At 44.5% G+C, this 25,321-nt stretch overlaps 1 protein-coding gene across 1 annotated transcript; it reads left to right on the forward strand.

Annotated features, from left to right (window-relative positions):
* The first annotated feature begins 587 nt into the window (after positions 1-587).
* LOC143279759 (DNA-binding protein inhibitor ID-1-like) lies at positions 588-22,372 on the forward strand. The gene is made up of 4 exons (XM_076583888.1): positions 588-918; positions 11,679-12,642; positions 14,118-14,265; positions 19,931-22,372. The coding sequence occupies exons 2-3, from the start codon at positions 12,262-12,264 to the stop codon at positions 14,187-14,189; spliced, it is 453 nt and encodes a 150-aa protein (XP_076440003.1). The 5' UTR covers positions 588-918; positions 11,679-12,261; the 3' UTR covers positions 14,190-14,265; positions 19,931-22,372.
* The last annotated feature ends 2,949 nt before the right edge of the window (positions 22,373-25,321 follow it).

The following is a 25,321-nucleotide window of genomic DNA, read 5'->3' on the forward strand; positions in this document are numbered from 1 at the left end:
GTGGCGCGCGGGGATTGGTCCGCGGCGCGCGGCTGGCACGCGCCGTACGAAGCCGAAAGGTAATCAAGCTATCAAGAATAACAATAGGTGAGGAGGAGAGCAGGAGGGGAGGGTGGGGTGGTGATAATCGGCGAGAGGAGGAGGAGGAGGAGGAATAGAGGGGAGGAATCAATACAGAATGCATGCGTTTCCCTCGCCTGTTCCAGTTGTCCAGCTGTCCGACGGAGAGAACGGACAACTCATTGCATGCAATGTCGTCTGCTAGTTTGCGAGTTGTAACTTCATGCGTCGTTTTACCGGAAAGAAAAAAAAAAAGCGGGGTCGGGGGACAAACAGAAAAAAAAGAGTTCATTGTCTATTAATTTTCGCGGAAACTAAACAGTCAAAGGGGGCCACCAAGACTTGCAGGTGAGGAGGCAAAGGGGGCATGGGAAAAACCATCCACGCAGGTACTCGGGGAGTTAATGAAACCTCGACAAGGAAACCCATCACCTGCCAACATGCGGGTAGTATCTGGCTGCTGTGCAAGGAAGGAAGCCTGCTGGCCTGGGCCCCCCGTCTGTCCGTTGTCGACTTTTTTTTTTTTTTTAATGGAGAATCTTGCCTTTGGTGGGATCGTCGTCTGCTGTGTGAAGCGACGGGTGTAGGCCTTTGTGACGTACTGCAGAGAACCAGATGGAGGAGGGGGGTCCACCGTTTGTCTTTGTCTGTGAAATACCAGACGGTACCGAAAGACCGTCCGCACCTGGTTGGGTGTGGATCGATGGTGGAACTAAAGTTACAGTCTGTCGTCTGCTTCTTGTGTGGACCCGCTTGCCTCCCCTGCGGTGGCGCCGCCTGCGGTCCCCGCTGTTTCCTTCTGTCAACGCCAGTTACACGGTCGGCCGTCTGCTGCTTCTTCCTGGGTGAAAAGAATTGGTTGGTAGGCCCCTGCTATGCCTGCTTGCTTGCTTGCTTGCTTCTTGTTTTGTTTCTTTCTTGTTTGGGACTGAAGATTTTGGTTGTGTGAGTGTGGTACCGTTCTCGTGGTGTCGTGTGGCTTGTGTTTTGTTTGATGGTTTTCTTTCTTGTTTGTGAGTGTCGCTGGCGTCTGTTGTTTTCTGCAGGGCCCATATTTGTTGTTATTATTTTGTGTGTGTGTGTGTGTGTGTGTGTGTTGTTGTTGTTGTTGTTTCTGTTGTTTCTTCCTTCATGGACTGTTTTAGATAATTATACTTTCAGCACTATGATAATTTGGAGCATGCAGGCTCAGCTGACAGAAAAATTTTAAAAATTTTAAAAAAGGGGAGGGGCGGTTAAAAAATCCTCCGTCTATATCTGATAAAGTTTTTGTAGGTTTGTGGTGGTTTTGATGAGAATGACTGTTGAGAGGGGCATGGGGGGAAAGGGGGATTGGTAGGCAAAAAATTCTTTTAAAAAAGAAAAGAAAAAAAGGGCAGTATTTGGATGTAGTTGTTCGATGGTCTCTTTGTTCAAGAGAACCAAAATAACAATAAGTCTAACATGTGTTCTAATTCTCTCTCTCTCTCTCTCCCTAATCACATTTTCTTTCTTTCTTTCTGGAAGTCACACAATTACATACTAAAACCTACCTTATTATGCATCTGCACAACTTAACTAGCATTCACATCTGTCCCGTCTACGTTTCATTCTTTTGTTATGACTAACTATGGTGCAGTCGGAATACAGTACTCGACAGCTCATTTGAAAGAGAAAAAAAAAGTAAACGGAAAAAAGATTACGGATAATTAGAGCATCGGAGGCCTGACTGGTGACCGAATTAAACTGAAAACGCATTATTTTTCCTCGGCTGGTATTCTTTCTCTCGTGAAGTTAAAGCTGCTATTAGAAGAGCGTTAGATTGGTACTTACAGTGACACTGCATTGAAAAAACACAAGGTGGGCAGATGGGAGGGGGGGGGGGGGTTGTGCATGCAAGGGGGTGTTGCCGGCAATAGGGAACGAGGGAGTGGCGGTGCGTGTGTCTGATGGTTGATGATGGTACATGCGCGTGCGCTCGCGCGTGTGTGCGTGTTTACAGAAATTGGCTGGGGTAGGAGGCTGCACGTGAATATTGGTGATTTCGTAAGCCTCTGCACATACTACGAACGCACGCTCGCACGCACACACACACACACACACACACACACACACACAGTAGCCCGCGAGGGGCGTGGAACTGATCCCCCTTCCCGAGAGGGGTGAGCTGGTAACGAGGGCATAAGCCTACTACTCACTTGACTGCCTGTGATCGTGCACGCATGGGTACCTTCTGTCCCACATCTGCTGAACAACTCCCCCCCCCACACCCCACCCCCTTTCGACCCCCACACCCATCTTTCCTCCTCTCCTTTCCTCTCTTGTGACAGAAGCACCAGACTCCCACACACGGGAATTATTAGATGTGCACAGAGGGTGGATAGGAGAGATGGGAGGCGGGGGGAAAGGCGTGGTGGTGGTGGTGGTGGTGGACGCAGAGGAGGATGGTGCAGCAGGCACAGGGAGTGGTGCTGAACGTTTATCACCATTGTGTGTGACTGTCGTGTGTTTCTGTCTACTCTTTTTTTTTTCTTTCTTCAGTTCCATTGTCGCTGCTTGAAAATGTGATACTTTGTCGAGTGTGTTGTGTTGTGTTGTGTGCATGCAGCGTGTGATGTGTGTGTGTGTGTGTGGTGTGTGTGTGGTGTGTGTGTGTGTGTGTGTGTGCATATACGTATATACATATACGTGTGTGTGTGTGTGGGGGGTATTTGTTTGTTTGTTTGTGTGTGTGTGTGTGTGTGTGTGTGTGTGTGTTTCTCTTTCCTCTTCTCTTTGTCAAGGAAACTTCGTGTTTTCAGGAAAATTGGAAGATTCAGGGATCGTACACTCAATCTGTTTTTGGGATTTGCTTTTATTGTGGACGAACATTTTTTCACTTTCCTTAAAAAAAAGTAAATCTTTTAAAGAGATTAAAATTGGGCCACTTAGTGCAATTCAACTGTGGAAAAAAATCTGCTTCAACTCTTAGGGAATTTTTATCATTCTGAATGCCATTAAAAATCAACTTCAACTTTTAGGGAATTTCTATCATTCTGACTGTTATTTGTGCTCTCCCTCTCTCGGTTTGCTTCTTTATCTCTTGTGCTCGTCTTTCCGTCAGTGTGTCTGCCACTGTATCTCTCTGGCTGTCCTGTCTGCCATTCCGTTAGCCCTGTCCTCTCCCAGTCAACCCCCCCCCACCCCGCCCTCCCAGTCAACCTCCCCCCCAGGCCCCCCCCTCCCCCCCCCCCCCCCCACACCTCTCCTCTTGTTTTGTTTTTAATTTGTAAATTGTAGATTCCTAGCGTGACACGAAAGTTGCGTATTGCAAGGGTAGTCTCTCTCTCTCTCTCTCTCTCTCTTTCTCTCTCTCTCTTCTCTTTCCCATCCTCTCTCTCTTTGTTCTCTGTCTCTGTCTGTCTGTATGATCTCTGTCTATCTAGATATCTATCTATGTATCTGTTGTTATGGTTTTGTTTCTTATTGTCCTTGGTCTCTGGTTTGGAGTGTCATATGGGTATAGTACAAAAAAATGACTTCTAATGGAAAAAGGACGACGAGTGCAGGTTTCATTAAACCCGAGGTGAACAGTGAACAACCGTAGCGACCCCACACTCTCCCCGCCCCCCACCTCACCCTCACCCATACTAGAACCCCCCTCCCCCCAAACACACACACACACACACTCCCTACCAATACAACTACCTCTCTCTCCTCCCCCTCTAAACACCCCCCGCACCCCCCACCCCCCATCCCACCGCTCCCCCCCTCACCAGAACCACCCTTCCTTTTATCTAACGGGACAGCTGGTTTGTGTTGGGGGGCTTGTCCAGATAAGCCTCCCTGGCTCTTTGAGCCACTGTCCAGATCGATTTAAGATTTTGGCACAGGAGCTCTGGCACCGGCCAGCTTGGGTTGAACTAGCCAGCCAGCAAGTCCAGGCATGGCTATAGCTAGCACCGAGGTAGAAGGCTGGCCGGCAGACTGGCAGGCATGGCAGTGTCTTGTCTGTGTGCATTCAGGGTTTTTTTTTTAGTTTTTGTTGCTGTTGTTGTTGTAGTTTTTGTTTTGTTTGTTTTGGTGGTTTTTGTCTGTCTGTCTGTCTGTCTGTCTGTCTGTCTGTCTGTCTGTCTGTCTCTCTCTCTCTCTCTCTCTGTCTTTTTCTCCGTCTCTCTCAGTCTCTCTGTCTCCCTCTCTTTCTCTTCACGTTTCTGTCTTCGTTCTTCTTTCTGATCTAAGAAATATTTATGCATGTACTTATGTTGTTCATCTTTTTGCTTTCATGCATAATTTGAAATTTACTCATGTAATGTAATGCTTTTGTATTAAGTATTTGTAACATTTCCTCTTTTTCATGAGGGCGGGAAGAAAACAAGCCATTTGTGCTTATTCCTTTTTTATCCTTCAATAGATTAGGTTCGTTCGTTCGCTCGGTTTCTCTCTCTCTCTCTCTCTCTCTCTCTCTCTCTCTCTCTCTCTCTCTCTCTCTCTCTCTGTCTGTCTGTCTGTGTGTCGCGCGCGCGCGCGCGCGTGTCTGTGTATAACACGGCTGTGTGTTTGTACATGCACTTGTTTGTTGGTGCGCGCGAATACACTGATATGTGCTCGTGCATGTCTCTCAGTGTGAGTGTACCCACTGCCCTCGCCAGTCGGTACTAAATATCAAGAAGACAAAGACCTTAATTACAGAACGATGCCAATCAACAGGATGATGAAAATGACGATTACCAAGACGACCGTAACACAGCTTGCATGTTGACCTCTACAAGTGTCTTTGTGCTGCTGCTAATCATCCATCACATCGTGACAAGACATTTTCGCTAAATGCGTAATTTCTGCAGAATTATGCCTCTTGATACTATAAACGTTCACACAGTGGCCTTTCCTATAGCGTTTAATCAACGCCGGTTGTTAGTGTAGTCTTCCATTCCAATCCTTTGTTCCGGGGTAAGTGGGAACAGGTTTAAAAGAAAAAGAGAAAAACTGAAAAGATTATGTGTAAAGATTGATAAAGACACTTTGACCTGGATCTATGTATCTATCTATCTATCGATAATATATATATATATATATATATATATATATATATATATATATATATATATATATATATAACACAATAGAAAAAAATATATATTCGTTTATTCATCCATTTAGTTGTCCGTTTTCCATACATTCTTTTTTATTTCATGTATATTCATTTAGTTGTTTTGGGGGATTTTTTCTTTCTTTTTTTTCTTTCTTTTGTTAGTTACTTACTTTGCCTGTTCGTCTATTTGTTTGATTTCATCTCTTTCCTTTCTGTGTTTCACGAAAGCGAATGTGTATTTGTATTTCTTTTTTATCACAACAGATTTCTCTGTGTGAAATTCGGGCTGCTCTCCCCAGGGAGAGCGCGTCGCTATACTACAGCGCCACCCATTTTTTTTGTATTTTTTCCTGCGTGTAGTTTTATTTGTTTTTCTTATCGAAGTGGATTTTTCTACAGAATTTTGCCAGGGACAACACTTTTGTTGCCGTGGGTTCTTTTACGTGCGCTAAGTGCATGCTGCACACGGGACATCGGTTTATCGTCTCATCCGAATGACTAGCGTCCAGACCACCACTTAAGGTCTCGTGGAGGGGGAGAAAATATCGGCGGCTGAACCGTGATTCGAACCAGCGCGCTCAGATTCTCTCGCTTCCTAGGCGGACGCGTTACCTCTAGGCCATTACTCCACGAATGTGTTTCGAAAAGGAATAGTTCTATGTGAATAAATACTTGAGGAAGTTGTTCTTAATTAATGTAATCCTTACAACAATTATCCAAATGTACATTGCTGCTTGTTCACCAATTGGCCATTATAAGCACTAATGGTCTTGTAATTATTATGTATGGTTCATATTGAAATACTGATCAGTGCAAGTTCGCGGAGTTGATCGTGATTTGTGACAGCATGACTGAAATGTCTTGAGCTTTTGGAATTAAAATTATTCATTCATTAAGGTACAATTCTATAATCAAAAGCGACCGAGGCAAAATATCGTTTTAAATCACACAAGGCTGTCCGCATACTACTTGAACTTCTGCTGCGAGTACAAGGATTCTCTCTCTCTCTCTCTCTCTCTCTCTCTCTCTCTCTCTCTCTCTCTCTCTCTCTCTCTGTGTGTGTGTGTGTGTGTGTGTGTGTGTGTGTGTGTGTGTGTGTGATATTACCATCAAAATATCAGCAGACAATAAATGAATACTGGGAATTTTACGGTATTTTACACGCTGTACACACACACACACACACACACACACACACACACACACACACACACACACACACACACACACACACTTAGAGCCACAGTTAAAAGCTATATAATTGCCCTTATTATTAACATTATCACTATCGTCATTCATATTATCATTATTAATGCATAGATATTTCCAGTTGGTATGGTCTTTTTTTCTCTCTCTCTCTCTTTTTTAGAAACAATAAGAAGAACGAACCCTGCATCTGTGAGTATATCAAGTATTAAGGCTGGTGAGTCAAAATGTTTTGAGAATAGTGTTTTGAAAGTATTGGGATAAGTGTATGTTAAGGGTTGATATTTTTTTTCACAAATACAGATGCCATTTCTGGTATATTTATTTTCCATCTACACATAAGGAATGCTAATTTACTGCTTATGTGTAAATGCATGTATTTTTACATTACAAATTGTAAAAGTTTTACGCTTTTCTTCGCATTTGAAACTGATTCTAAGCATACAGTTATACTAAACTGTAGTATTCATGTAAGGAATATATATATATATATATATATATATATATATACATGTGTACATGTGTGTGTGTGTGTGTGTGTGTGTGTGTGTTGTTTTGTTGTTGTTGCATGGTACCTTTGGTGTGCTTTCATGTTTTCACATCAAAAGGAAAAGGTTTGGAGAAAGATCTGTTGGGCTACATTTGTTTGTTGCTGTTGTTGTTGTTTTGGTGCCTTGTCATTTGTATCATGTTATAATTACATATTTAAAGTTTGATTTATATCAGCCTGCCTACCTACCTGCCAACCTATCTGTCAATCTTAATATACTATTATTGGTGTTACTGAATGCTCAGTGTGATTGAGTGTTTTTGACAAATCAGTCAATTGAATATTTTTTTGTATCTTGGTGGGTTTTTTTTTTTTTAATCAATCACTTTGGCGCTCATTTTCTAAATGGGCTGTCAAGATGTTAACTATATAATGACAACTGTTAAATTAAACTGAACTCACTCACAACAGTCACCTACCTACACACTCACACACAACACAATCACACACGAGTGAACTAACAGTCATCAAAAATATTTATCTATTTATCAAGTTATGCATTTATGTATTGATTCATTCAATGTTGTGATTGGTCGATTGGGTGACTGATCGTGTGGGTGTTTGCTTGTCTGCACATATAAACTGGATATCATTCTAAATTTTCTGTGGAGGGAATTTATTCTTCGACCCCCAACCCCCGCCCCACCAATCACACACGCTCTGGCACTTAAAAATTTTTTTCTTTTTTTTAGGTCATTCGATCGACGACGAATAATTGATGCACTTCCTTTCACATTCATTTAATTCTTTTTTTTTTTTTTAAGTGTCTAGTTTTCCAGTTTATATTGTTTCTTATGTTCCTCCTGGTATGGTTGGATAAAAGGTTTGGATTTACTGAATATGCATTTATATACATAGAACTTTGCAAAGAACAATACAAGATGAAATCTCTCTCTCTCTCTCTCTCTCTCTCTCTCTCTCTCTCTCTCTCTCTCTCTCCCCACCCTCTCCCTCACACACACACACACACACACACACACACACACACACACACACACACATACATACACACACAGAAGCGGATGTTCACAAAGTCATGTAGTCAGAAGTGAAAATGGTTCGATTAATATCTAAACAAATAAGCTGATGATTGAATAACATGCGGACACACACACACACACACACACACACACACACACACACACACACACACACATATATATATATATATATATATAAATGAACACGGTAACATGAAATATCATTGCTGTTTAAAACTTCATGTTCATGGAGAATCATTTTCTATTGTTAACGACGTCGCAAATAAAATTCAACAATGCGAAAACAACATCCAAACATGTATTTAATGCAAGGAACTCATTCGTACCCGCTCTTAAGTCCTCATTTTCTTTTTATTCTGATTTAAATCTATCACCCTATAGTCTTTAATCAGTAAGAAAATACAGCTGTAGCTTTTAAAAAATCTATTTTCTGTTACCACAATATCGTAATACTAATAGTTAATGTAGTTTTGGTGTTGTTGTTTTTTTAAAATTCAGTTTCTATTACCTTTTGCTGTTTCTTTTTATTCAATTTCTATTACCATATATTTTTGATAACATATTATTATGATACAGCTCCAGCCAAATCTGTCAACAGACTGAGTCTAACTGCTTGAAGCCGAGTCTTTGTTAATGCTACTGCTTTTTTCGTTTCTTTTTTTTTTCTTTTTTTTTTTTTTGAGAATGTCGGACAAGCTGAATATGATTATATATTTCGGTGTCACTAAACAAAAAACAACAAACAAACAACAACAATAGACAAGCACAAATAATAACAATAAACAAGCACACAAAAATATTGTAAATAAGAACAAGATCTTACGGCTGAACCAGTGATTATAAAACGACAAAACTGCATTATGAGTCGTCGTTACTCTTTTTAAATACTTTTCTAAAGAGATTTTGGAACAGTCTTCTGTTGGGGGGAAGAAAGGAAAGGGGGAGGGGAGGAGAGGAGGGTGGGAGAGAGGGAAGTTGTAACATTACCATAAAAAAGGTACCACACAGGAACATGATCAGATCATCGCCGAATTGCTCCTTTTCCGCCCCCCCCCCCCTCCCCTCCCCCACCCCCCTTTCCTTTTTATTTTCATTCTCTCTCTCTCTCTCTCTCTCTCTCTCTCTCTCTTTCCTTCTTCCCCCCCCTCTCTCTCTCTCCTGTCGGCCTTGCAATGGCGAAGTCAGTGAACTGTGCACCCTTTTCTAGACTGCCGACACAGGTGACTAGGCAATCTCACGCCAACTCGTAGCTGGCAAACAGGGTGGGTGGGGACCGTGTAAGTGGTGGAACAACCGGCCATCATTCCACACGGCTGCACCCGTGAGTACAATCACAGGACCACAACAAGACCCGGGGTGGGTGAAAACAAGACCCCCCCCCCCCCCACTCCTCCCAAAAAACAACAAAAACCACCAAAAAACCCCCCAAAAAACCCAAAAACAACAAACAACAACAACAACAAAAACACACAAACAAAACAACAACAACAAAACGCGCGCGCGCGCGCGCACACACACACACACACACACACACAGATAATAACCAACAACACCCCAAATGAAAACTTGTTTCCTGCCTGTCTCTCGAAGTCTTTTTCTTGAAATTCATTTTTGTTTATTTTATTATATTAATATTTCATTCTTATATATATATATATATATATATATATAATTATATATGTGTGTGTGTGTGTGTGATTTTTTCTTCTTCTTTTTTAGGTGGGATGGGTGGGTACGAATCAGCAAAACGTCTGTTCCAAGACTTCTTACTCTTTCTGTCTTCATTTCTTCCACCAACTTAAAACTGTATCTTTTCTTCATTAAATATACTTATTTATTTGTTGTTGTTGTTGTTTGTTTTTATTTTGTTGTTTGTTTGTTTTTGGGGGGGTCGGGGTGGGGGGGGGGGGTGGGGGGGGGTCGGATTGGGAGGGGACAGTAGTTACGACTGAGCAAAACGCCTCTTAGGCACAAGACAAGACCCCCCCACGCCCATCCCCTCCACAACGCTCTCCCTCCCCTTCACACACACACACACACATCACCACCCCTACCCCTACACCACGAACCAGGTGCGGTATGAGTGAGTCCACGTCCGATCCTATCCGGCCACCACTAAAACTGCACACACACCAAAAGACTCACACCACCACAGAGAGAAAAAACAAACAAACAAACACAAAAAACACACCTAAAAATGGGTGACGAATTTTAACGCAATTTATCCAGCGCGCGAAGTAGCTAAAGGGGCTGGCGAGGCGGCGGCACGGTCCTTTGAAGTGGAGCGCGTGATTGACAGGGGGGTGGGGGCTCGCGGCGCGCGACAGCTCGGCGCCGGCCGGGCATGAGTACACACACACACACACACACACATACACACACACACACACACACACACACACACACACACACACAGAGTGTGAATGAGTGACGTCACGGTGCTGGCGCCAGCCTGTCTGGCTGGTGTGTCGGCCCGTGGACCCCGGCATTTATCACAGGCCGTGTGAACCGACACTCAGAGGGTACGGGGCTTTGCAGGTGCGCTTGTGTGGTGGTGGTGTGGTAGTAGCTTTTTTTTTTTTTGCTTGCCTGGATGGGAGCTCTCTCTCTCTCTTTCTCTCTGTCTCTCGCTCTCTCTTTTTATTTTATTATTATGATTATGATTTTATTTTACTGCTTGCTTGCCGAGGCTTTTTTTTTCTCTCTCCCCCCCCCCCTCCCCCCTGTAATATAAGGGCATAATGTATTGGCTCTGTTTGAGTGTGGTTTTTAATTTTCATTTTCACACCCCAGCACTTTCATTTTTATATAAAAAAAAATATTTATTTAAGCATACAGTTTTTGGGTGGTTGCGTGTGGGATGATATAAAGCTTGATACAAAAGGGTCTTGGTTGGACACAAAGGTCATGGCCTCCTGAAGTCTGTGAATTTCTCACAGTTTTATTTATCTGATTTATAGCCCTTGTCCCCCTTTATCGAAATGTGTTGTGTCATTGAAACGTATGTGTGTTAGATTAAATGGGGAGGTGGAATAAAATATGGTTCGGTTTCAATGATAGTTGTGTATTTTTTTTGTTTGATTCTGTCTCAGTGATGAACTGTTCTGATTTATATTTGTTTATGTAGATCTATAGTTATGCTAACTCTTAGAATCCGTGTATGTATCTCAGTGGTGTGTGTGTGTGTGTGTGTGTGTGTGTGTGTGTGTGTGTGTGTGTGTGTGTGTGTGTGTGTGTGTGTGTGTGTGTGTGTGTGTGTGTGCCTCTGTCTCTCTATCTAGCTGTCTCTGTTTGTCTGTCTATCTGTCTCTCAATCTGTTAGTGTGTGTGCGCGCGCGGGTATGTGTGTATGTGTCATTTCAAACATGTTATATTTACAGCGAAATCTGTCATAAGGATTCTAAATTTTGCTTTTAATCTACAGCCAGCATACTTTGGTGATAAAACGATGTTTCTTGCACAGTTAAAAACAAATGAGATTTTTTGAAAATTTCGATTGATGTACATGATGTTTTTCTTCATGACATAACCAATTGGTGATCGAAAGCTCTCTTTGACACACACACACACACACACACACACACACACACACACACACACGCTGAAGAGTTCACCTTAGTACACACACACACACACACACACACACTCCCACATACACACACACGCGCGCGCGCGCGCTGATTTCGTGAGTTCACCACACAGTGGCTGAAGACCGTAGGTATGAAAACTGAGACAAATGAGACAGAACTGAACTGACGAAGTCACAGAACCCGTTTTCAGGTTCTCCCAAAATCACAGATTTGGTTTTCAGGCCTTCACTCAAAGACTTGACCAGAATCTCGGCAGCAGACGACACAAATCGCTGTGGGTGAGAAAAAAACAGAAAGAAAAAAAAATCGCCGCTACTGTCAATCAAACGCAACTGACACTCGGAAACGTCATGATGTCATTGGCTGCACAGCGCTCGCAGACTGGGGAAGGCGTGGACCTCGTATGCAAATGAGAAAGCGGAAAGGCGGGGCTTCGCGACGCTGTGGCTGACGCGCAGTTTATTCTGTCAGGCCGACCACCACTGTACTCATTGCTTCGCTGGATCTCGCTCAGTGCAGCAACAGCAGCCCAGCCACTGATTTTTGATTTGCGACGACCTGAACTCTTCACATCCTTGACATTCGGAGGAGAGGCTTGTGCTGTGTGGGAACCTCTTCGTGTTGGTGTCAGTTCCAGTGCGTGCGACTGGTTACCAAGCAGTTGGTCGTCATACAGTGAGAAAAATCACCCCGCCTGTTCTGTGTGTGAATCCAAAACAACAACAAGCGACGGTACCAACTCATCCATCCATTCATCCACCCAACCATCATCCTCTCTTGTTGTCTTTCTTTCTTTCATCCACGATGAAGGCAGTTGTGGAACGTAGCAGCGTTCGTTCCTCTCACCCTGGCGGTGTCAAAGCCGACGGCCGATGCGTCGCCGGCAAAACGTCGCCGACCAAGTCGGACTTCGACTCCACCGAGATGCGGGCCTGCTTCAGTAAGCTGCAAGAGCTGGTGCCCTCAATCAACCACAGGGATGGCAAGATCGACAAGACGGAGCTCCTCCAGCATGTGATCGACTACATCTTGGACTTGGAGGATACGTTGGCGCTGACGTCCAACGGCTTGTGTGGTGTGATGGACACTGCCACGGCTGCTGCTGCCATGTCCGGCAGTCGGCAGCCTCTGGCAGAGAAGTCTGGGGACTATAACATCAAGGAGGCCAGCATCAAAATGGCGGGGGTGAGTGAGTGTTTGGTGGTAGTTGTGTGGGTGTGGTGAGGTGTGGGTGTTCGGGGGTAGGGGTGATTTGTGTGTGTGTGTGTGTGTGTGTGAATCATAAGATCTGTATCATGAAAATCATATATAAAGGTAAAGAGGTGTGTGTGGTGTGTGTGTGTGTGTGTGTGTGTTAATTTTGAGAAGCGTATTTATCTGTCATGAAAATCATATATCAGGGGAAAGAGACACAACAATACAACGTGTGTGTGTGCGTGTGTGTGTGTGTGAGAGAGAGAAGTATGAGGAGAACTGTATTTATCTGTTCTGAAAATCATGTATCAGGGTAAAGAGACACAACAATACAAAGTGTGTGTGTGGGAGGGAGGGAGGGAGGGGGGGGGGAGAGAAAATCAGGAGAATTATATTTATCATGAAACCCATATGTATGAAGATTAAGAGACACAACAATATAAAGACAACATAAAGTGTGTGTGTGCGTGTGTGTGTGTTTATGAATTCACGTGGTGCTGAGCAGAGAAACAAGGAATGGACACCCACCGTGCTTGTTACTGCTGTGTATTTGGGTTGTAGTTAAGACTTGACATACATGTTATACTAATGTTACTAACCACTACTGCCAGTCGGAAATATGTATCAGTCATTCACACACACACACACACACACACACACACACACAGAGAGAGAGAGAGAGAGATTCACGTTTCGTTGTAAACACACACAGATTCACTTTTCGTTGTAAACACACACACACACTCTTGTCTCTCTCTCTCTCTGTTTCTCTGTCTCTCTCTATCTGAAAGCCCCTTATCATTCCATCCGTCCGTCCATCATCCATGGAATCCATCAATACAAAATCCACCACCCCTTTCATTTTCTCTGTACTGTGCTGGTCCATCCCGAGATGAAGCAGCCTAACGACCCCATTTCCCCAACGAGCGCTCCTTGGCATTTCCTCGGAGCCGCAAGTAGTGGTGGTGGCAAGCAGCAAGCTGGCCGATCGATGCACGTAATGTCATTGGAACTCTCTCACACGCACCCCTCCCCCAACCTCCTTCCGTTCCATCTTCCTCCGCCATTCCTCTCTCTCTCTCTCTCTCTCTCTCTCTCTCTCTCTCTTTCTCACCCTCCCTACATCGCCCTCTCAGACTTAGGAGTGGAGAGGAGAGAGAGAGAGAGAGAGTGCTGGAGAGAGTGGGGAGAGAAATAGGCATCAGGGGGCCTGGTTCCCACTGTTGTTAGAAGAATTGATTGCTTTGGCGGTGGTGCTACATCAATGAATAATCCATACTTGTATGGGCTTACCGCTCTGACACCCTCCTTCTTCCCAATAACGCCCCCCCCCCCCGACCCTCCCCCCCCCACCCCCCCCCCCCCCCCCCAGACTGTCCGCTCTCACTCTCTTGTTGTCTTCTTCTTTCCTTCCCACAAACCTCAACTCTCACTGACACATTTTTTTCTTCTTCTTCTTCTCTCAGGGGGACCTGGTCGCTCTCTCAACGATGGCCAGCACGATAGAGGACTTCGATTTCAGGCCGCCCTCCAAGTAGGACCGGGGGGCCGAAAGGGAAGGGGGATGTTTTTTGTGTGTGGACAGCGAGAGAATGGGGCCCAGAGTCTGGACTGGTGAGTTGCAGGCTTATATATATAGTAATTTTAAGATAATATGTTTAATGTAAAAGCTGGTGGTTGTTTTTTGTCTGCCTCTCTGAACCTGTTGTGTGTGTGTGTGTGTGTGTTATTTCTCTGAGAAAATATCTCTTCCTGTCTGTCACTCTGTTTCTCTCTGAGCCTCCCTCTTGTTCTTTTTTTTTTTTTTATCTCTCTCTCTCTTTCTCTCTTCCATCCCATAACTTTTCTTCTTTATCTTTCTCGCTGTTCATTTTATTTGTCATATATGTACAAGTTACTGGCATTTATAAAATGTAGTCTCACAGTTCATAGCCTCTTTTTTTCTGTTGTACTGGAAGAACCAATCAGTCTAAGAGACACAGCACACATTGCAAGAAGAACCAATCAGTCTAAGAGACACGGCACACATTGCAAGAAGAACCGATCAATCTAAGAGACACGGCACACATCACACATCCGGTCACGTCGAACACACATGATCCCCCCGATTGTTTTGCACCTGGGCCCAGCCATTGAAACTATAACGATAAACAACCGCAAGACAACATCCTGCTGGTGAACTCGTGAGAGAGAGGGTGTGTGTGTGTGGTGGGGGGGGGGGGGGGGGGGAGGAGGAGGGGTTAGGTTCACAAACAACTGTGAATACAAACACTGCCTGTGTGGGGGAAACCGATAATAATAATACCAAAAAAAAAAAAATGTGAAGGGTCCCGTACTGAAATAAAATAAACAGCCCAGAGAGAGAGAGTGAGAGAGGTGGTGGTGGTGGGAAAGGGGGGTGGAGGTGTGGAGAAAAGTGTGGGAGGCGGGGCATGGAGAAAAGAGAAGGTTTCAACCACACACGAAAGAAAAGAGAAAAAAAAGAAAAAGAAAGAAAGAGGATGAGAGCATTTAGGCACACACAGGGCAGGAAAAAAAAAATACGGTGGTGGGGGGGACGGGGGAGGGGTGGTAGAAGGGAAGTGGAGGAGTAGGAGGGCGTGTTGGAGGAGGGGGGAGAGAGAGAGAGAGTGGGGGGGGGGGGTCGCCGAACACGTGTGTGCGTGTGCGATTGAGTTGGCTGAATGCTCGAAATGCCGACCCGAGCTTGGGCCAGACAGGCTGGCGCCAGTGAGGCGCTGGGAAGTCTGTGCTGGCTTCTTTCAGCTCCCCCTCCTCCTCCCACTCCCTACGCAGGTGCGAGCCTGGATGTGTGTGTGCCGCGTGTCGAAGGGGGTGGGGGTGGGGGTTGTGGGGCCGGGGAGAGGGAGGGAGGGTTCGGAGTGGGGAGGGAGAGAGGAGTGGAAGGGGGGGTAAGGGGACTTCAAAAAAAAAAAAAATTCGGAGTGAGGGGTGTAAAGTTGGTGAAGTTGAGAGAGGGAGAAGGGGGGGTAGGGCAGAAAAAGACAAGACATCCCCTCCCCCCAAACCCCACCTCCCCCCTGCATTTGGATGCGAGTGGGTGGGGAGGGGTGGGGAGGGGGCGGATTTGGGTTGTATGTGTGTGAGTGGGGGTGGGCGGGGAGAGAGAGAGAGACAGGGGGGGGGGGGTGGGGGGGGGGGGGGAGTACGAAACCACTGCACTAATCTTCTATCTGTGTCTGTCTGTTGTTGTTTTTCCTTCTTCTCACTCTCCGATGCATAAACATGCGTATGCTCGACGCTTGCGGATGGATATATCCACACACACACACACACACACACACACACACACATCCTTTCCCAAACTCACACACCCACCCATACTAGTAATACAGGCAGTGTCCCCGCAAACTGCTCGTCTTCCCCATACCTCCCTCTCCACCATCTCCCCCACCTTCCCTTCCAGCCCCTTCACCTCCCCCACCCCACCCCCCTCTCTCCCTCTCTCTCTCTCTCTCTCTCTCTCTCTCTTCCGGCTCTGACTTGACAAATTTATGGGGCTTAAGCTGTCTTGAGGGACTGTCCCCTCTCCTATCCCCCCTTGTGAGGGGAGTTGACAGAGGGGAGCAGACTTGGTGGCGACGGACTTGGATATCATCGGTTTGGGAAAGGTGAAGGGGGATCAGGATGGTGGGTTGTGTGGGGGGGAATGGGGGGGCGTGGGGAGGGGTGGTGGTTATGGGCTCGTGACTGGAGGCGCTAGGGATAGACTATATATATATATATAGAGAGAGAGAGACAGACAGAGAGAGAGAGAGTTGATCCAACGAGATTCTCTCTTAACTCTCCGATCTCCTCCCCCTCACAACCTGAATCTCTCGTGTGTTTGAATAATCTCGTTGTTGGTGTTTTTTTTACGTCGGGCGCCAGGGAACCATTTGTGTGTGTGTGTGTGTTCATGTTGTTTTGAGGGGGGGGGGGGGAGGGGGAGGGGGCGGGTAGGCTGACAGATAAACAGCGCTTTCGCTTAACTCTCTCTCTCTCTCTCTGACACACACACACACAGGCACACATTTCTCTCTCTCTCTCTTTGACACACACACACACACAGGCACACATTTCTCTCTCTCTAGACCATTGGAACATTTTTTTTTAACCCCAGCACTTAATCGATTCAATAGTTTAAATAAAGAAGCAAAGAAAAAAGCAAAGAAAAAGAAACAAGAAAAGAAAGAAAAAAAGATAAACAACAACGAAAAAAAAAAAAAAAAAAAAGCAACAACGATGTATACAGGCTGCGCGACAACACTGTCCTAACAATCTCCCGCATCGATTTCCGATACTGGCACCGTCACAGAATTAGAAGCCAGCAATTGCGCAAGCAAGCCCACTCGCCAAGCTAAGTATACATACAGAAGGATCACCACCACCACCATCACCTCCCTCCTGCTACCACTCCCCCCCCCCCCCTCTCCTCTCCAACCAGCATTCGCATTTCGCCTATCAACCAGAGTGCACGCTTCCATGCTTTCAGGATTGATGGAATGAATCAAACGTCACCTGCATCCGGGGCCCACATCACTCCCTCTCTCTCAACCCCACCACCCCCCACCCCCCACACCCCCATAGCAAAAAGACTGTTGCTCATGCCACCTCTTTCCCACCCACCACCACCTTCACCGTTTCTTCTTTCAGTCGATTTCCGACTCTCCCTCCCTCCCTCCCACTTCTCCTCCCTCTCCTTCTCCCCTACCTCCCCCACCCCTAGGTTCGTTGGATGGTCAAGCAAAGTGAAGTGTGGAGAGATGAGAGAGAGAGAAGAGAAGAGAGAGGAGGGGGGGGGGGGGGGGGGGGGCGGAGGGCGGGGGAGAGGTAAGTCGCTTGTGCAGGTGTTCGGTGCATGAAGACTTGCAAGTTGTAGCCTGCCTGAAAGATGAGAGGTGTTCTCCCATGGGAGAAGGGGGAAGGATGGTGGTGGTGGTGGTGGTGGTGGCAAACGTGTGGGAGGGTGATAGTGACCAAGGAGAGAGAGGATGGGAGGTGGAGAGGCAGGGGGTCGTGCTCTCGCAAACAACAGGTGTTAGGCAGCTCCGATCTAATTAGTCACCCACGTTGGGCGGCACTAATGAACTTTGGGGCAGTCTGTGGGCTGCCTTGGTTTTGCCGGGGAAGTAAGAGGCTTAAAAGCATGTGGGGTTGGGGTGGGAGGTGGGTGTGTGTGCGTGGAGGCGTGATTGGGTATTTGTCCCATGCTGTCAAGGTAGAACCCTCCTCCTCCTCCCCCTCTCTCTCACCCAACCTCCCAACTTTCCTTTGTAGACTGTCTCCATTAAAATGGACAGTTTACATACACCACGTGTAATTTTCTTTTGAAACCCTTTCTGATTCCCTTGACTTTTCCCAAGTATCTGAAATCATTAGCTTGTTTCCCGCTTGCATGACACAAGCGTTGTCTTTATGATTGGCAAATTAGAACGCGGATATTTGATTTTCTTCTTTTTTTTTTTAATTACGCGATATCCAAAATGCGAGCAAAATAAGGTGAATAATTTAAACAGCTGTTGAATGTTGCGAGACTTCTGGAACTGAGTTCAATATGAAGAACTGAATCTCCCGTGTAAGCGATTTTTTTTTTCTTTTGAATACATCTTATCTGTTGGCATCGGAGGCCCCATATAAACTCTCCCTTTCCCCCATTCTTCCTCTCCACTGCGAAGAATGTTGGAATGGTCGATCCGTAGCTGTAAATTTCGCAGTCCAGAACTACAAGCGGTGTCTGATTCTGGAACTCGTTTGGAGAGATGACGACAGACCGAGTCCCCACGCCCCCCCCCCCCCCCCAACCCCCCCAACCCCCCCTCTCTCTCTTTCTGTATTCCGACGGGACCTGGTCAAGCCATTAGCGGGCTGCAAGATAGAATATCTGGTGTGGATGATTAGCATGACGTCTGGTCACCACCTGCATGCGCCCCCCCACCCCTACCTCAACCCAACCCCGACCTGCAGCTGCAAACCCCCCCCCATCGCACACACACACACACACACACACACACACACACACACACGACTCTTTCTCCAGAGCCATTTCTGTGGGGTGAAAATTATCTCTAGTCCCGCTGCCCATTGGGCGAGCCGAACGCGTAACCGTTTCCATGACTAATCAATCGTGCATGCCCGTACTTTTCGAACTGGCATTCATCTCCCCCCCCCCCCTTCTCTCTCTACTCCTCACCTCCCCCATCCTCTTCCACTCTGTCATCGCCTGTGGGGGTGGGGGTGGTGGGGGTCGATGTGAACTGTTGCAGGTGGGGTGGTAGAACGAAAGCTTTATAAACACACAGGTATCACATTCGTTGGTGCGGCAGTGGTGAAACTGTGCCCAGCTGTTTGCAATTAACCCCCCCCCCCACCCCCTCATCTGCCCCACAACCCACTCCTCCAATCATTCCACTCTCTCCTCCACTCCACCACACCACTCCTCCCTCTTCCACACCGTTTCATTTATTCAAGCTGGCCTTTTGTTTTACTTCATAAAAAAAAAAGAACAGAAAAAGGTCAGCAGCTGCCTCACACCTTGGTCCATGCTCTCCAACCCTTCCCCTCCCCCCATTCCGTCCTCCTGGCACCCACCTTCACGTCCATTCACCCACACTCCTTCCCCCCTCCCCTCCCCTCCCCACCACCACCACCACCTGGTGCAAATGGCAGTGTGACACGAGTGATGTATTGTCAACCATCTGTCTGTAGCTCGCTATTTAGTCATTTTTATCCGATAACATGATCCAGCCTTTGCTTCATTCCGTGCTGTGCACGTGTTCGTAGTTTGTTGTTGTCGTGTTCTTCCTCTTCCTCTTCCTCTCTACTCTTTTTTATGGATTATATTTCTTCTCATGATATTTCTTCCACTGCGGTTGGTCAATTTGTATTTGAGTATAGTGCAAGCAGGTGTGTTAACGAGAGAGGGGGGAGAGAGAGAGAGATCGCTTTTTAATTTTATTTTGTGTGGGGGATGTTGGAGGGGGAAAAAAAACAGAGAAAGGAAATTACAACCGGCCATCTCATCTCTCTCTCTCTCCCAGCTCATTCTTTCCTCCCTCCTCTCTCTCTCTCTCTCTCTCACTCTCTCTCTCTGCCTGCCTGCCTTTCTCTTCCCCCACCCCATCTTTCCTACTCAATCTGTCAGCATTCAAATAAATCAGTCCATCAGTTTCCACTACACATAGTCCCCCATGTCAGATTTCACTGTACAGAACACGTTCATAATATGTAACCCGTCCAATAAACTCAACACGTGCCCGTTTTTCTGGTCTTGTTTCAGGCGGCGTTGCCATGGATACCCGTGTGCTTGCGTCACTGACAACCGAGTCTCTTCGGTTGCTGCTGCGGCTGCTGCTTGCTGCATGTGCGACCCTCGCGGAGATCGTTGCCCTGTCACCTTGGCGACCGCGCGCATGCGGAGGACAGCTGTATTCTGTGATTGGATGATAGTGTGGGAGAGCACGTGCATGGGAGGACGTACAGACCGGACTCGACTCGGCGGTTGTTTTTTTTTTTGTTTTTTGTTTTGTTTTGTTTTTTTTTTGGGGGGGGGAGAAGAGAGAGCAGGGTAGTTCCATACAGGCGCCGCTATTCAGTTCAGGACTGGACTCTTTGTGTGTGTGTGTGTGTGTGTGTGACTGAACTGCAACTCCTCAACTGAAGGGAGAGAGAATGCATCATCATCACCGCCCCACGGTCATCGTCATCATCATCATCGTCATCATCGTCGATCAACAAACAAACAAACAAGGCCAAAGAAACTGTGAAACAAAACTCCTGACCCAGGGAGAGAGGAGTGTGTGTTTTGCCAGGAACAGCTGACTGACTACAAATCAACAGCGACATTTTTTTTTCCTTAAAAAAAAACTCTTTGAGTCATTGACCTTCATTCGGTGTTATTTACCATCACTCCACAAGTTTTTTTTTTTGTTTTTTTTTTTTTTTTAACTGTATTTATATTATCCCACCGGCCATGGAATTGGAGACCACATATTGTCACAGACTTCTTACTACTCCCCCCACCCCCATCTCCCCCCCAACCACCCTATTCCCCATTCATTGGAACCCTCATAATGATGGTATTGAACAATTGACAGATATTGTGATATTACTTTTTCTATCTTGTCAGTGTTGACCTTTCTTGTTTCTCTTTCCCTCGGAGACTTGGTCCTTTTTTTTTTCTTTTTTTTTTTTCTCGTAACAAACCATATGTGTGGATGTTAAAGCTTTAGCATATTTGAGAAAAAGATCAACAAGTAAGTGGTAAAGTATAAGGGGGAAAACTCTCCAGCTATTTGAATCTTTTACAAACTTTTCATCAAAGACATATATTTAAAGAAAGTCATTCTTATCATAGGTATCTATCTATCTAACTGGAGTCGCTCAGCAATACATTATTATTAAGTTTTATTTATTTACATATTTGTTGACTTTTTATGATTTGTTACAAAATGTTCTTATTTTTTATCTGTGTATGTACTTTTTTTTTCTTGAATATGTATACACGATAAGACTGCAGATTTTTTGCGTGTGTGGTTTTATTTTTTTAATGACTGTCAAGGCTCTGTCAAACTTGACATATTCTGCAAATCAGCCAGCCAAGGTGATTTGTGTGCAGGGTGACCCTTTGGGACTTCTTCCTTTCTAATAGGGCCACTCAGCAGAGATTACATTGTGTGATGTTGTGAGGCAAGTGTACTTGAGTGAAGAAATTAATGTCTGTGTCAGTTTCACACAGTATGTGAAATGCACAAATGTGAGGATGTTGGAAGGTTTTGAAGGGTGTGTGTGTGTGTGTGTATGTGTACTTAATGAAATGCCATCCTCAGTGGATGTTAAGGATGTCACAGACGTACAAAAAAGAGACAATTTGAGTGATATTTGTGAGCTAAAAACATGTGCAAGAGAGTGAGTTTTGTGTGATGTGTGAGCTCAGAGGGTATGTTCAGCATGAAAGGAAAAAAAAAACACCATCATCTGTATGAATTTGTGTGGATTGTTCTAATGAAAGCTGCAATTGATGCAGAGAATAAATTTACATGCTAGTGTGAACAGAACTAAATGTTTGAAGAATGAAGAGTAAACTTGAGTGAACACAGTGTGTGTGGTGGAAGTCAAGAGCGAATAACTGATTGGAATGTTTTGGTGAATGAACACATTTCATTGGAAATAAGAGAAACAGTTTAGTTTTAAACATTGAGTAATTGGGTGAATGGGTATGCACTTATGGAGTTAATGGGCGTATACTGAGGATCGAGTGAAAGAAGGATCAGTGTGGAAACATGGAAATTGTGAAAATGTGAAATTATACTTAATTCGTTGACAAAGTGTGTCAGGTAGCCACAGTGAAGATTTTTTTCAGTTGATTATGTTCGCGTGGCGTTTACATGGTATTATTTTGTCTGGATGTGGATTGCTGTCTGTATCAAACTGTTTGAAGGAGAGAAAGTGAAAACTATCTGCGTGCTATATATATGATTGTGTACAAGTGTGTGTTGGGAGTTTGCTGCATTTGAATTAATATTGCGCTCAGTTTTATGGATTACTTGTGAACAAAAGATTCTTTGTGTGTGTGTGACTGAATGTTTTAGGTATGTTGGCATATTTCTTAATTGAATTGATACGATTATGTTGTTGTTGATTTACTGTGTAGATCAAATGCTTGAGGATAAAAAAAAGGAAAGAAAAAAAAAGAGAAAAAATAAAAAGTAATCAAAACATTTACATCTGTGTCGTGTTAAGTATTCTGATGGATGTTCTGATCGACTGTCCGAGGCATGTCTTTCTTTCTGAAGCTTGTCTTTCTTTCTGTCTCTCTGTTTTCTGTTCATGTTTTGCACAATCAGTATCAGTAGTTCAAGGAGGAGTCACTGCGTTCGGACAAATCCATATACGCTACACCACATCTGCCAAGCAGATACCTGACCAGCAGCGTAACCCAACGCGCTTAGTTAGGCCTTGAGAAAACAAAAGTAAATGATTATTTTTTTTTTTAAATATCAAAAAAAAGTATGGTAGGTATCCATAAAGCCTGACTAGCGCACTGGCTTTATGTGTTTGTCAGGAATCTGCCATGTTTTTTTTTCTTTCTCGCAGCTGTGGTGTAGTGTGCAATGGATCAGTCCACTGGATCAGTCCACTGCCTGCTTGGGCACTACGATTTAGCAGTGTCTTGAGGTCTGTACTCTGTATCTCACCCACCCACCCAGCCCCGAAAACGTAGTATGGCTGCCTGCATGGAGAGGGGTACAGAAATGGTCATACACACGTGTAAAAAAAAAAAAAAAAGATCTATACGAGTGAATGTGTGGGCAGTTTGCAGCACGCATAAATACAGATAGGAAAGAGAAAGACACAGGGCTGCAATCACATAAACTATGTCCATGCACGTGTTGGTCAGTTGCATCGTGTAGAAGAAATAGAGATGAATTATCAAATTAAAGGGCGGAGGGAGAAACAAAACATGAACAGCCCACAAGGAAAATGTAAATAAAAGATTTAACTCTTTCCATACGAACGGCGAAAGAGACGACGTTAACAGCGTTTCACCCCAATTACCACCATCAAAATATTGCAAGCGGAAGGCTCTTATACTGAAGACGTGAATGTTGACAAAGAATACCACAATTCTGACGACGGAAGCTAAAGGTTGGGTCATTCAGACACCCACTAGACATCCGAGGGGTCTGTGTAGAGGAGAAGAGAGGACTGGCCGTACTGAGTGAGTTAAGCCAAATCAATGTTCTTTTTTCACATCAGTACATACTAAATACTACTACTACTACTACTACTACTACTGCTACATGCTAAATACAAATACTACTACTAATCATCATCATCATCACAAATAAATAGATGAATAATTTAAAAAACACACACAAAAAACAACTTAATGGCGAGTGGCCATAGCATTCGTACAACATGACTATAAACGTTGACAACTGATGGTCTGGGTCAGAAAGCATGACATAATTATGTCGTGTGTTTCGGATGTCATGAATCGAATATGGTATACGAGGTGATGACGCCGTTTTAAATCATATTATTTTGGTATATCTCGATTATTTAAAAGAAATTCTTTCAAGTCCGCGGTAAAGGAGACGTTGCCATCGCCTCAGGCACACCGCAACTCGTACCAGATCTGCGTGTTCGACACTGAGGCTGACAGAAAGTACAACGCTGTCCATTCAGTTTCTCTTTCATGTTCCTTTCTAGTTAATTCAGTGTCCGCTATGAAATAGTCACATGCAGTATACACGTGGGTGGTGTCGTTAGTGTCACTGTATGTGTTCTGTCCAGAAATTATATTTCTTTTCTTTTAATTGCGAACAAGAAAAACGGGGTCAGAACGTCTTCTACCCAAACTATAAATTATGATTTTTTTTTTTTTTTTTTTTATAATTTGGATCCTCAACGGAATAAACCGTGGATGATCCGGCACTACAGCTTAATCCTGAAGACTGTGAAGAATTTATTTTCCACTATGTTTAATTCAAATCTTTTTCCCCTTGTACACAAGGTTATATTTTTGACATTTCACGACATCAGTGTGATTCAACATTCACAGAGCAAAACATTTGGTCCATCAATGAACATCGAAAAAAATCATTAACTTATTGAGATACAAGGGTTATTTTTTCAATATGATAATACTTATAACAGTAATAAGAAGAAGAACAATAACAGACAATAAAGAACAAGAAAAAAGGAAATACTGACAGTGATAACAAATGTCACATCATGGCATGTATTCATGATGACATAGCTTCAAGGAGCACCAGAGTTTTTATAAAGTGTTATTAAAGGATTAATATAATTATGTTATCAGTTACCTGTGACAGCTTACTTCTTTTATCAAAATTAATGTGATCCAAATTTGGTTATTGGCAAAGTATTTCCAGATAAAACGACTGATATTGGCGGACAAAGTCTTTCCAGAGAAAATGACAACGTGCAAGTCAACTACGGACACACACACACACACACACACACACACACACACACACACACACACACACACACACACACACACACACACACACACACACACACACACACACACCGTCACACAACCGAACACCGAGTTATTACACAGACTAACATTGTTCATACAAATGTCAAAAAGAGTGCACGAGGACACAGCAAAATTTCTGCTGGCTGACTTTATCAGAACGGAGGAAATACTTCTCATAGCTCGACAACTAATATCCTTCAGGACCTTCAGGATCCTAAAATGACTGGAAAACCCAGTGTATCAAATACGGTTGTGTGTGTGTGTGTGTGTGTGTGTGTGTGTGTGTGTGTGTGTGTGTGTGTGTGTGTGTGTGTGTGCGTGTGTGTGTGTGTGTGCGTGTGTGTGTGTGTGTGTGTGTGTGTGTGTGTGTGTGTGTGTGTGTGTGTGTGTGTGTGTGTGTGTTTACTCAGAACTGATTTGTGTCAGTATTTTTTTTTTCATAAAGGCTTTTATCTAATTAAAATGATTTCTTCAATACAACCACTTTCGGCCTGTTTCTCACGGATACGTCGCTTTGTTTGGACAATTCCGCTACTGGAGATCTGATAGGCAGATATCTGACCTGTATCATAACCCTTGGTAAATCAGGCCTTGAATGTGTGTGTGTGTGTGTGTGTGTGTGTGTGTGTGTGTGTGTGTGTGTGTGTGTGTGTGTGT

This window comes from Babylonia areolata, chromosome 3 (genome assembly GCF_041734735.1).
Source record: "Babylonia areolata isolate BAREFJ2019XMU chromosome 3, ASM4173473v1, whole genome shotgun sequence".
Classification (NCBI taxonomy): Eukaryota; Metazoa; Mollusca; class Gastropoda; order Neogastropoda; family Buccinidae; genus Babylonia; species Babylonia areolata.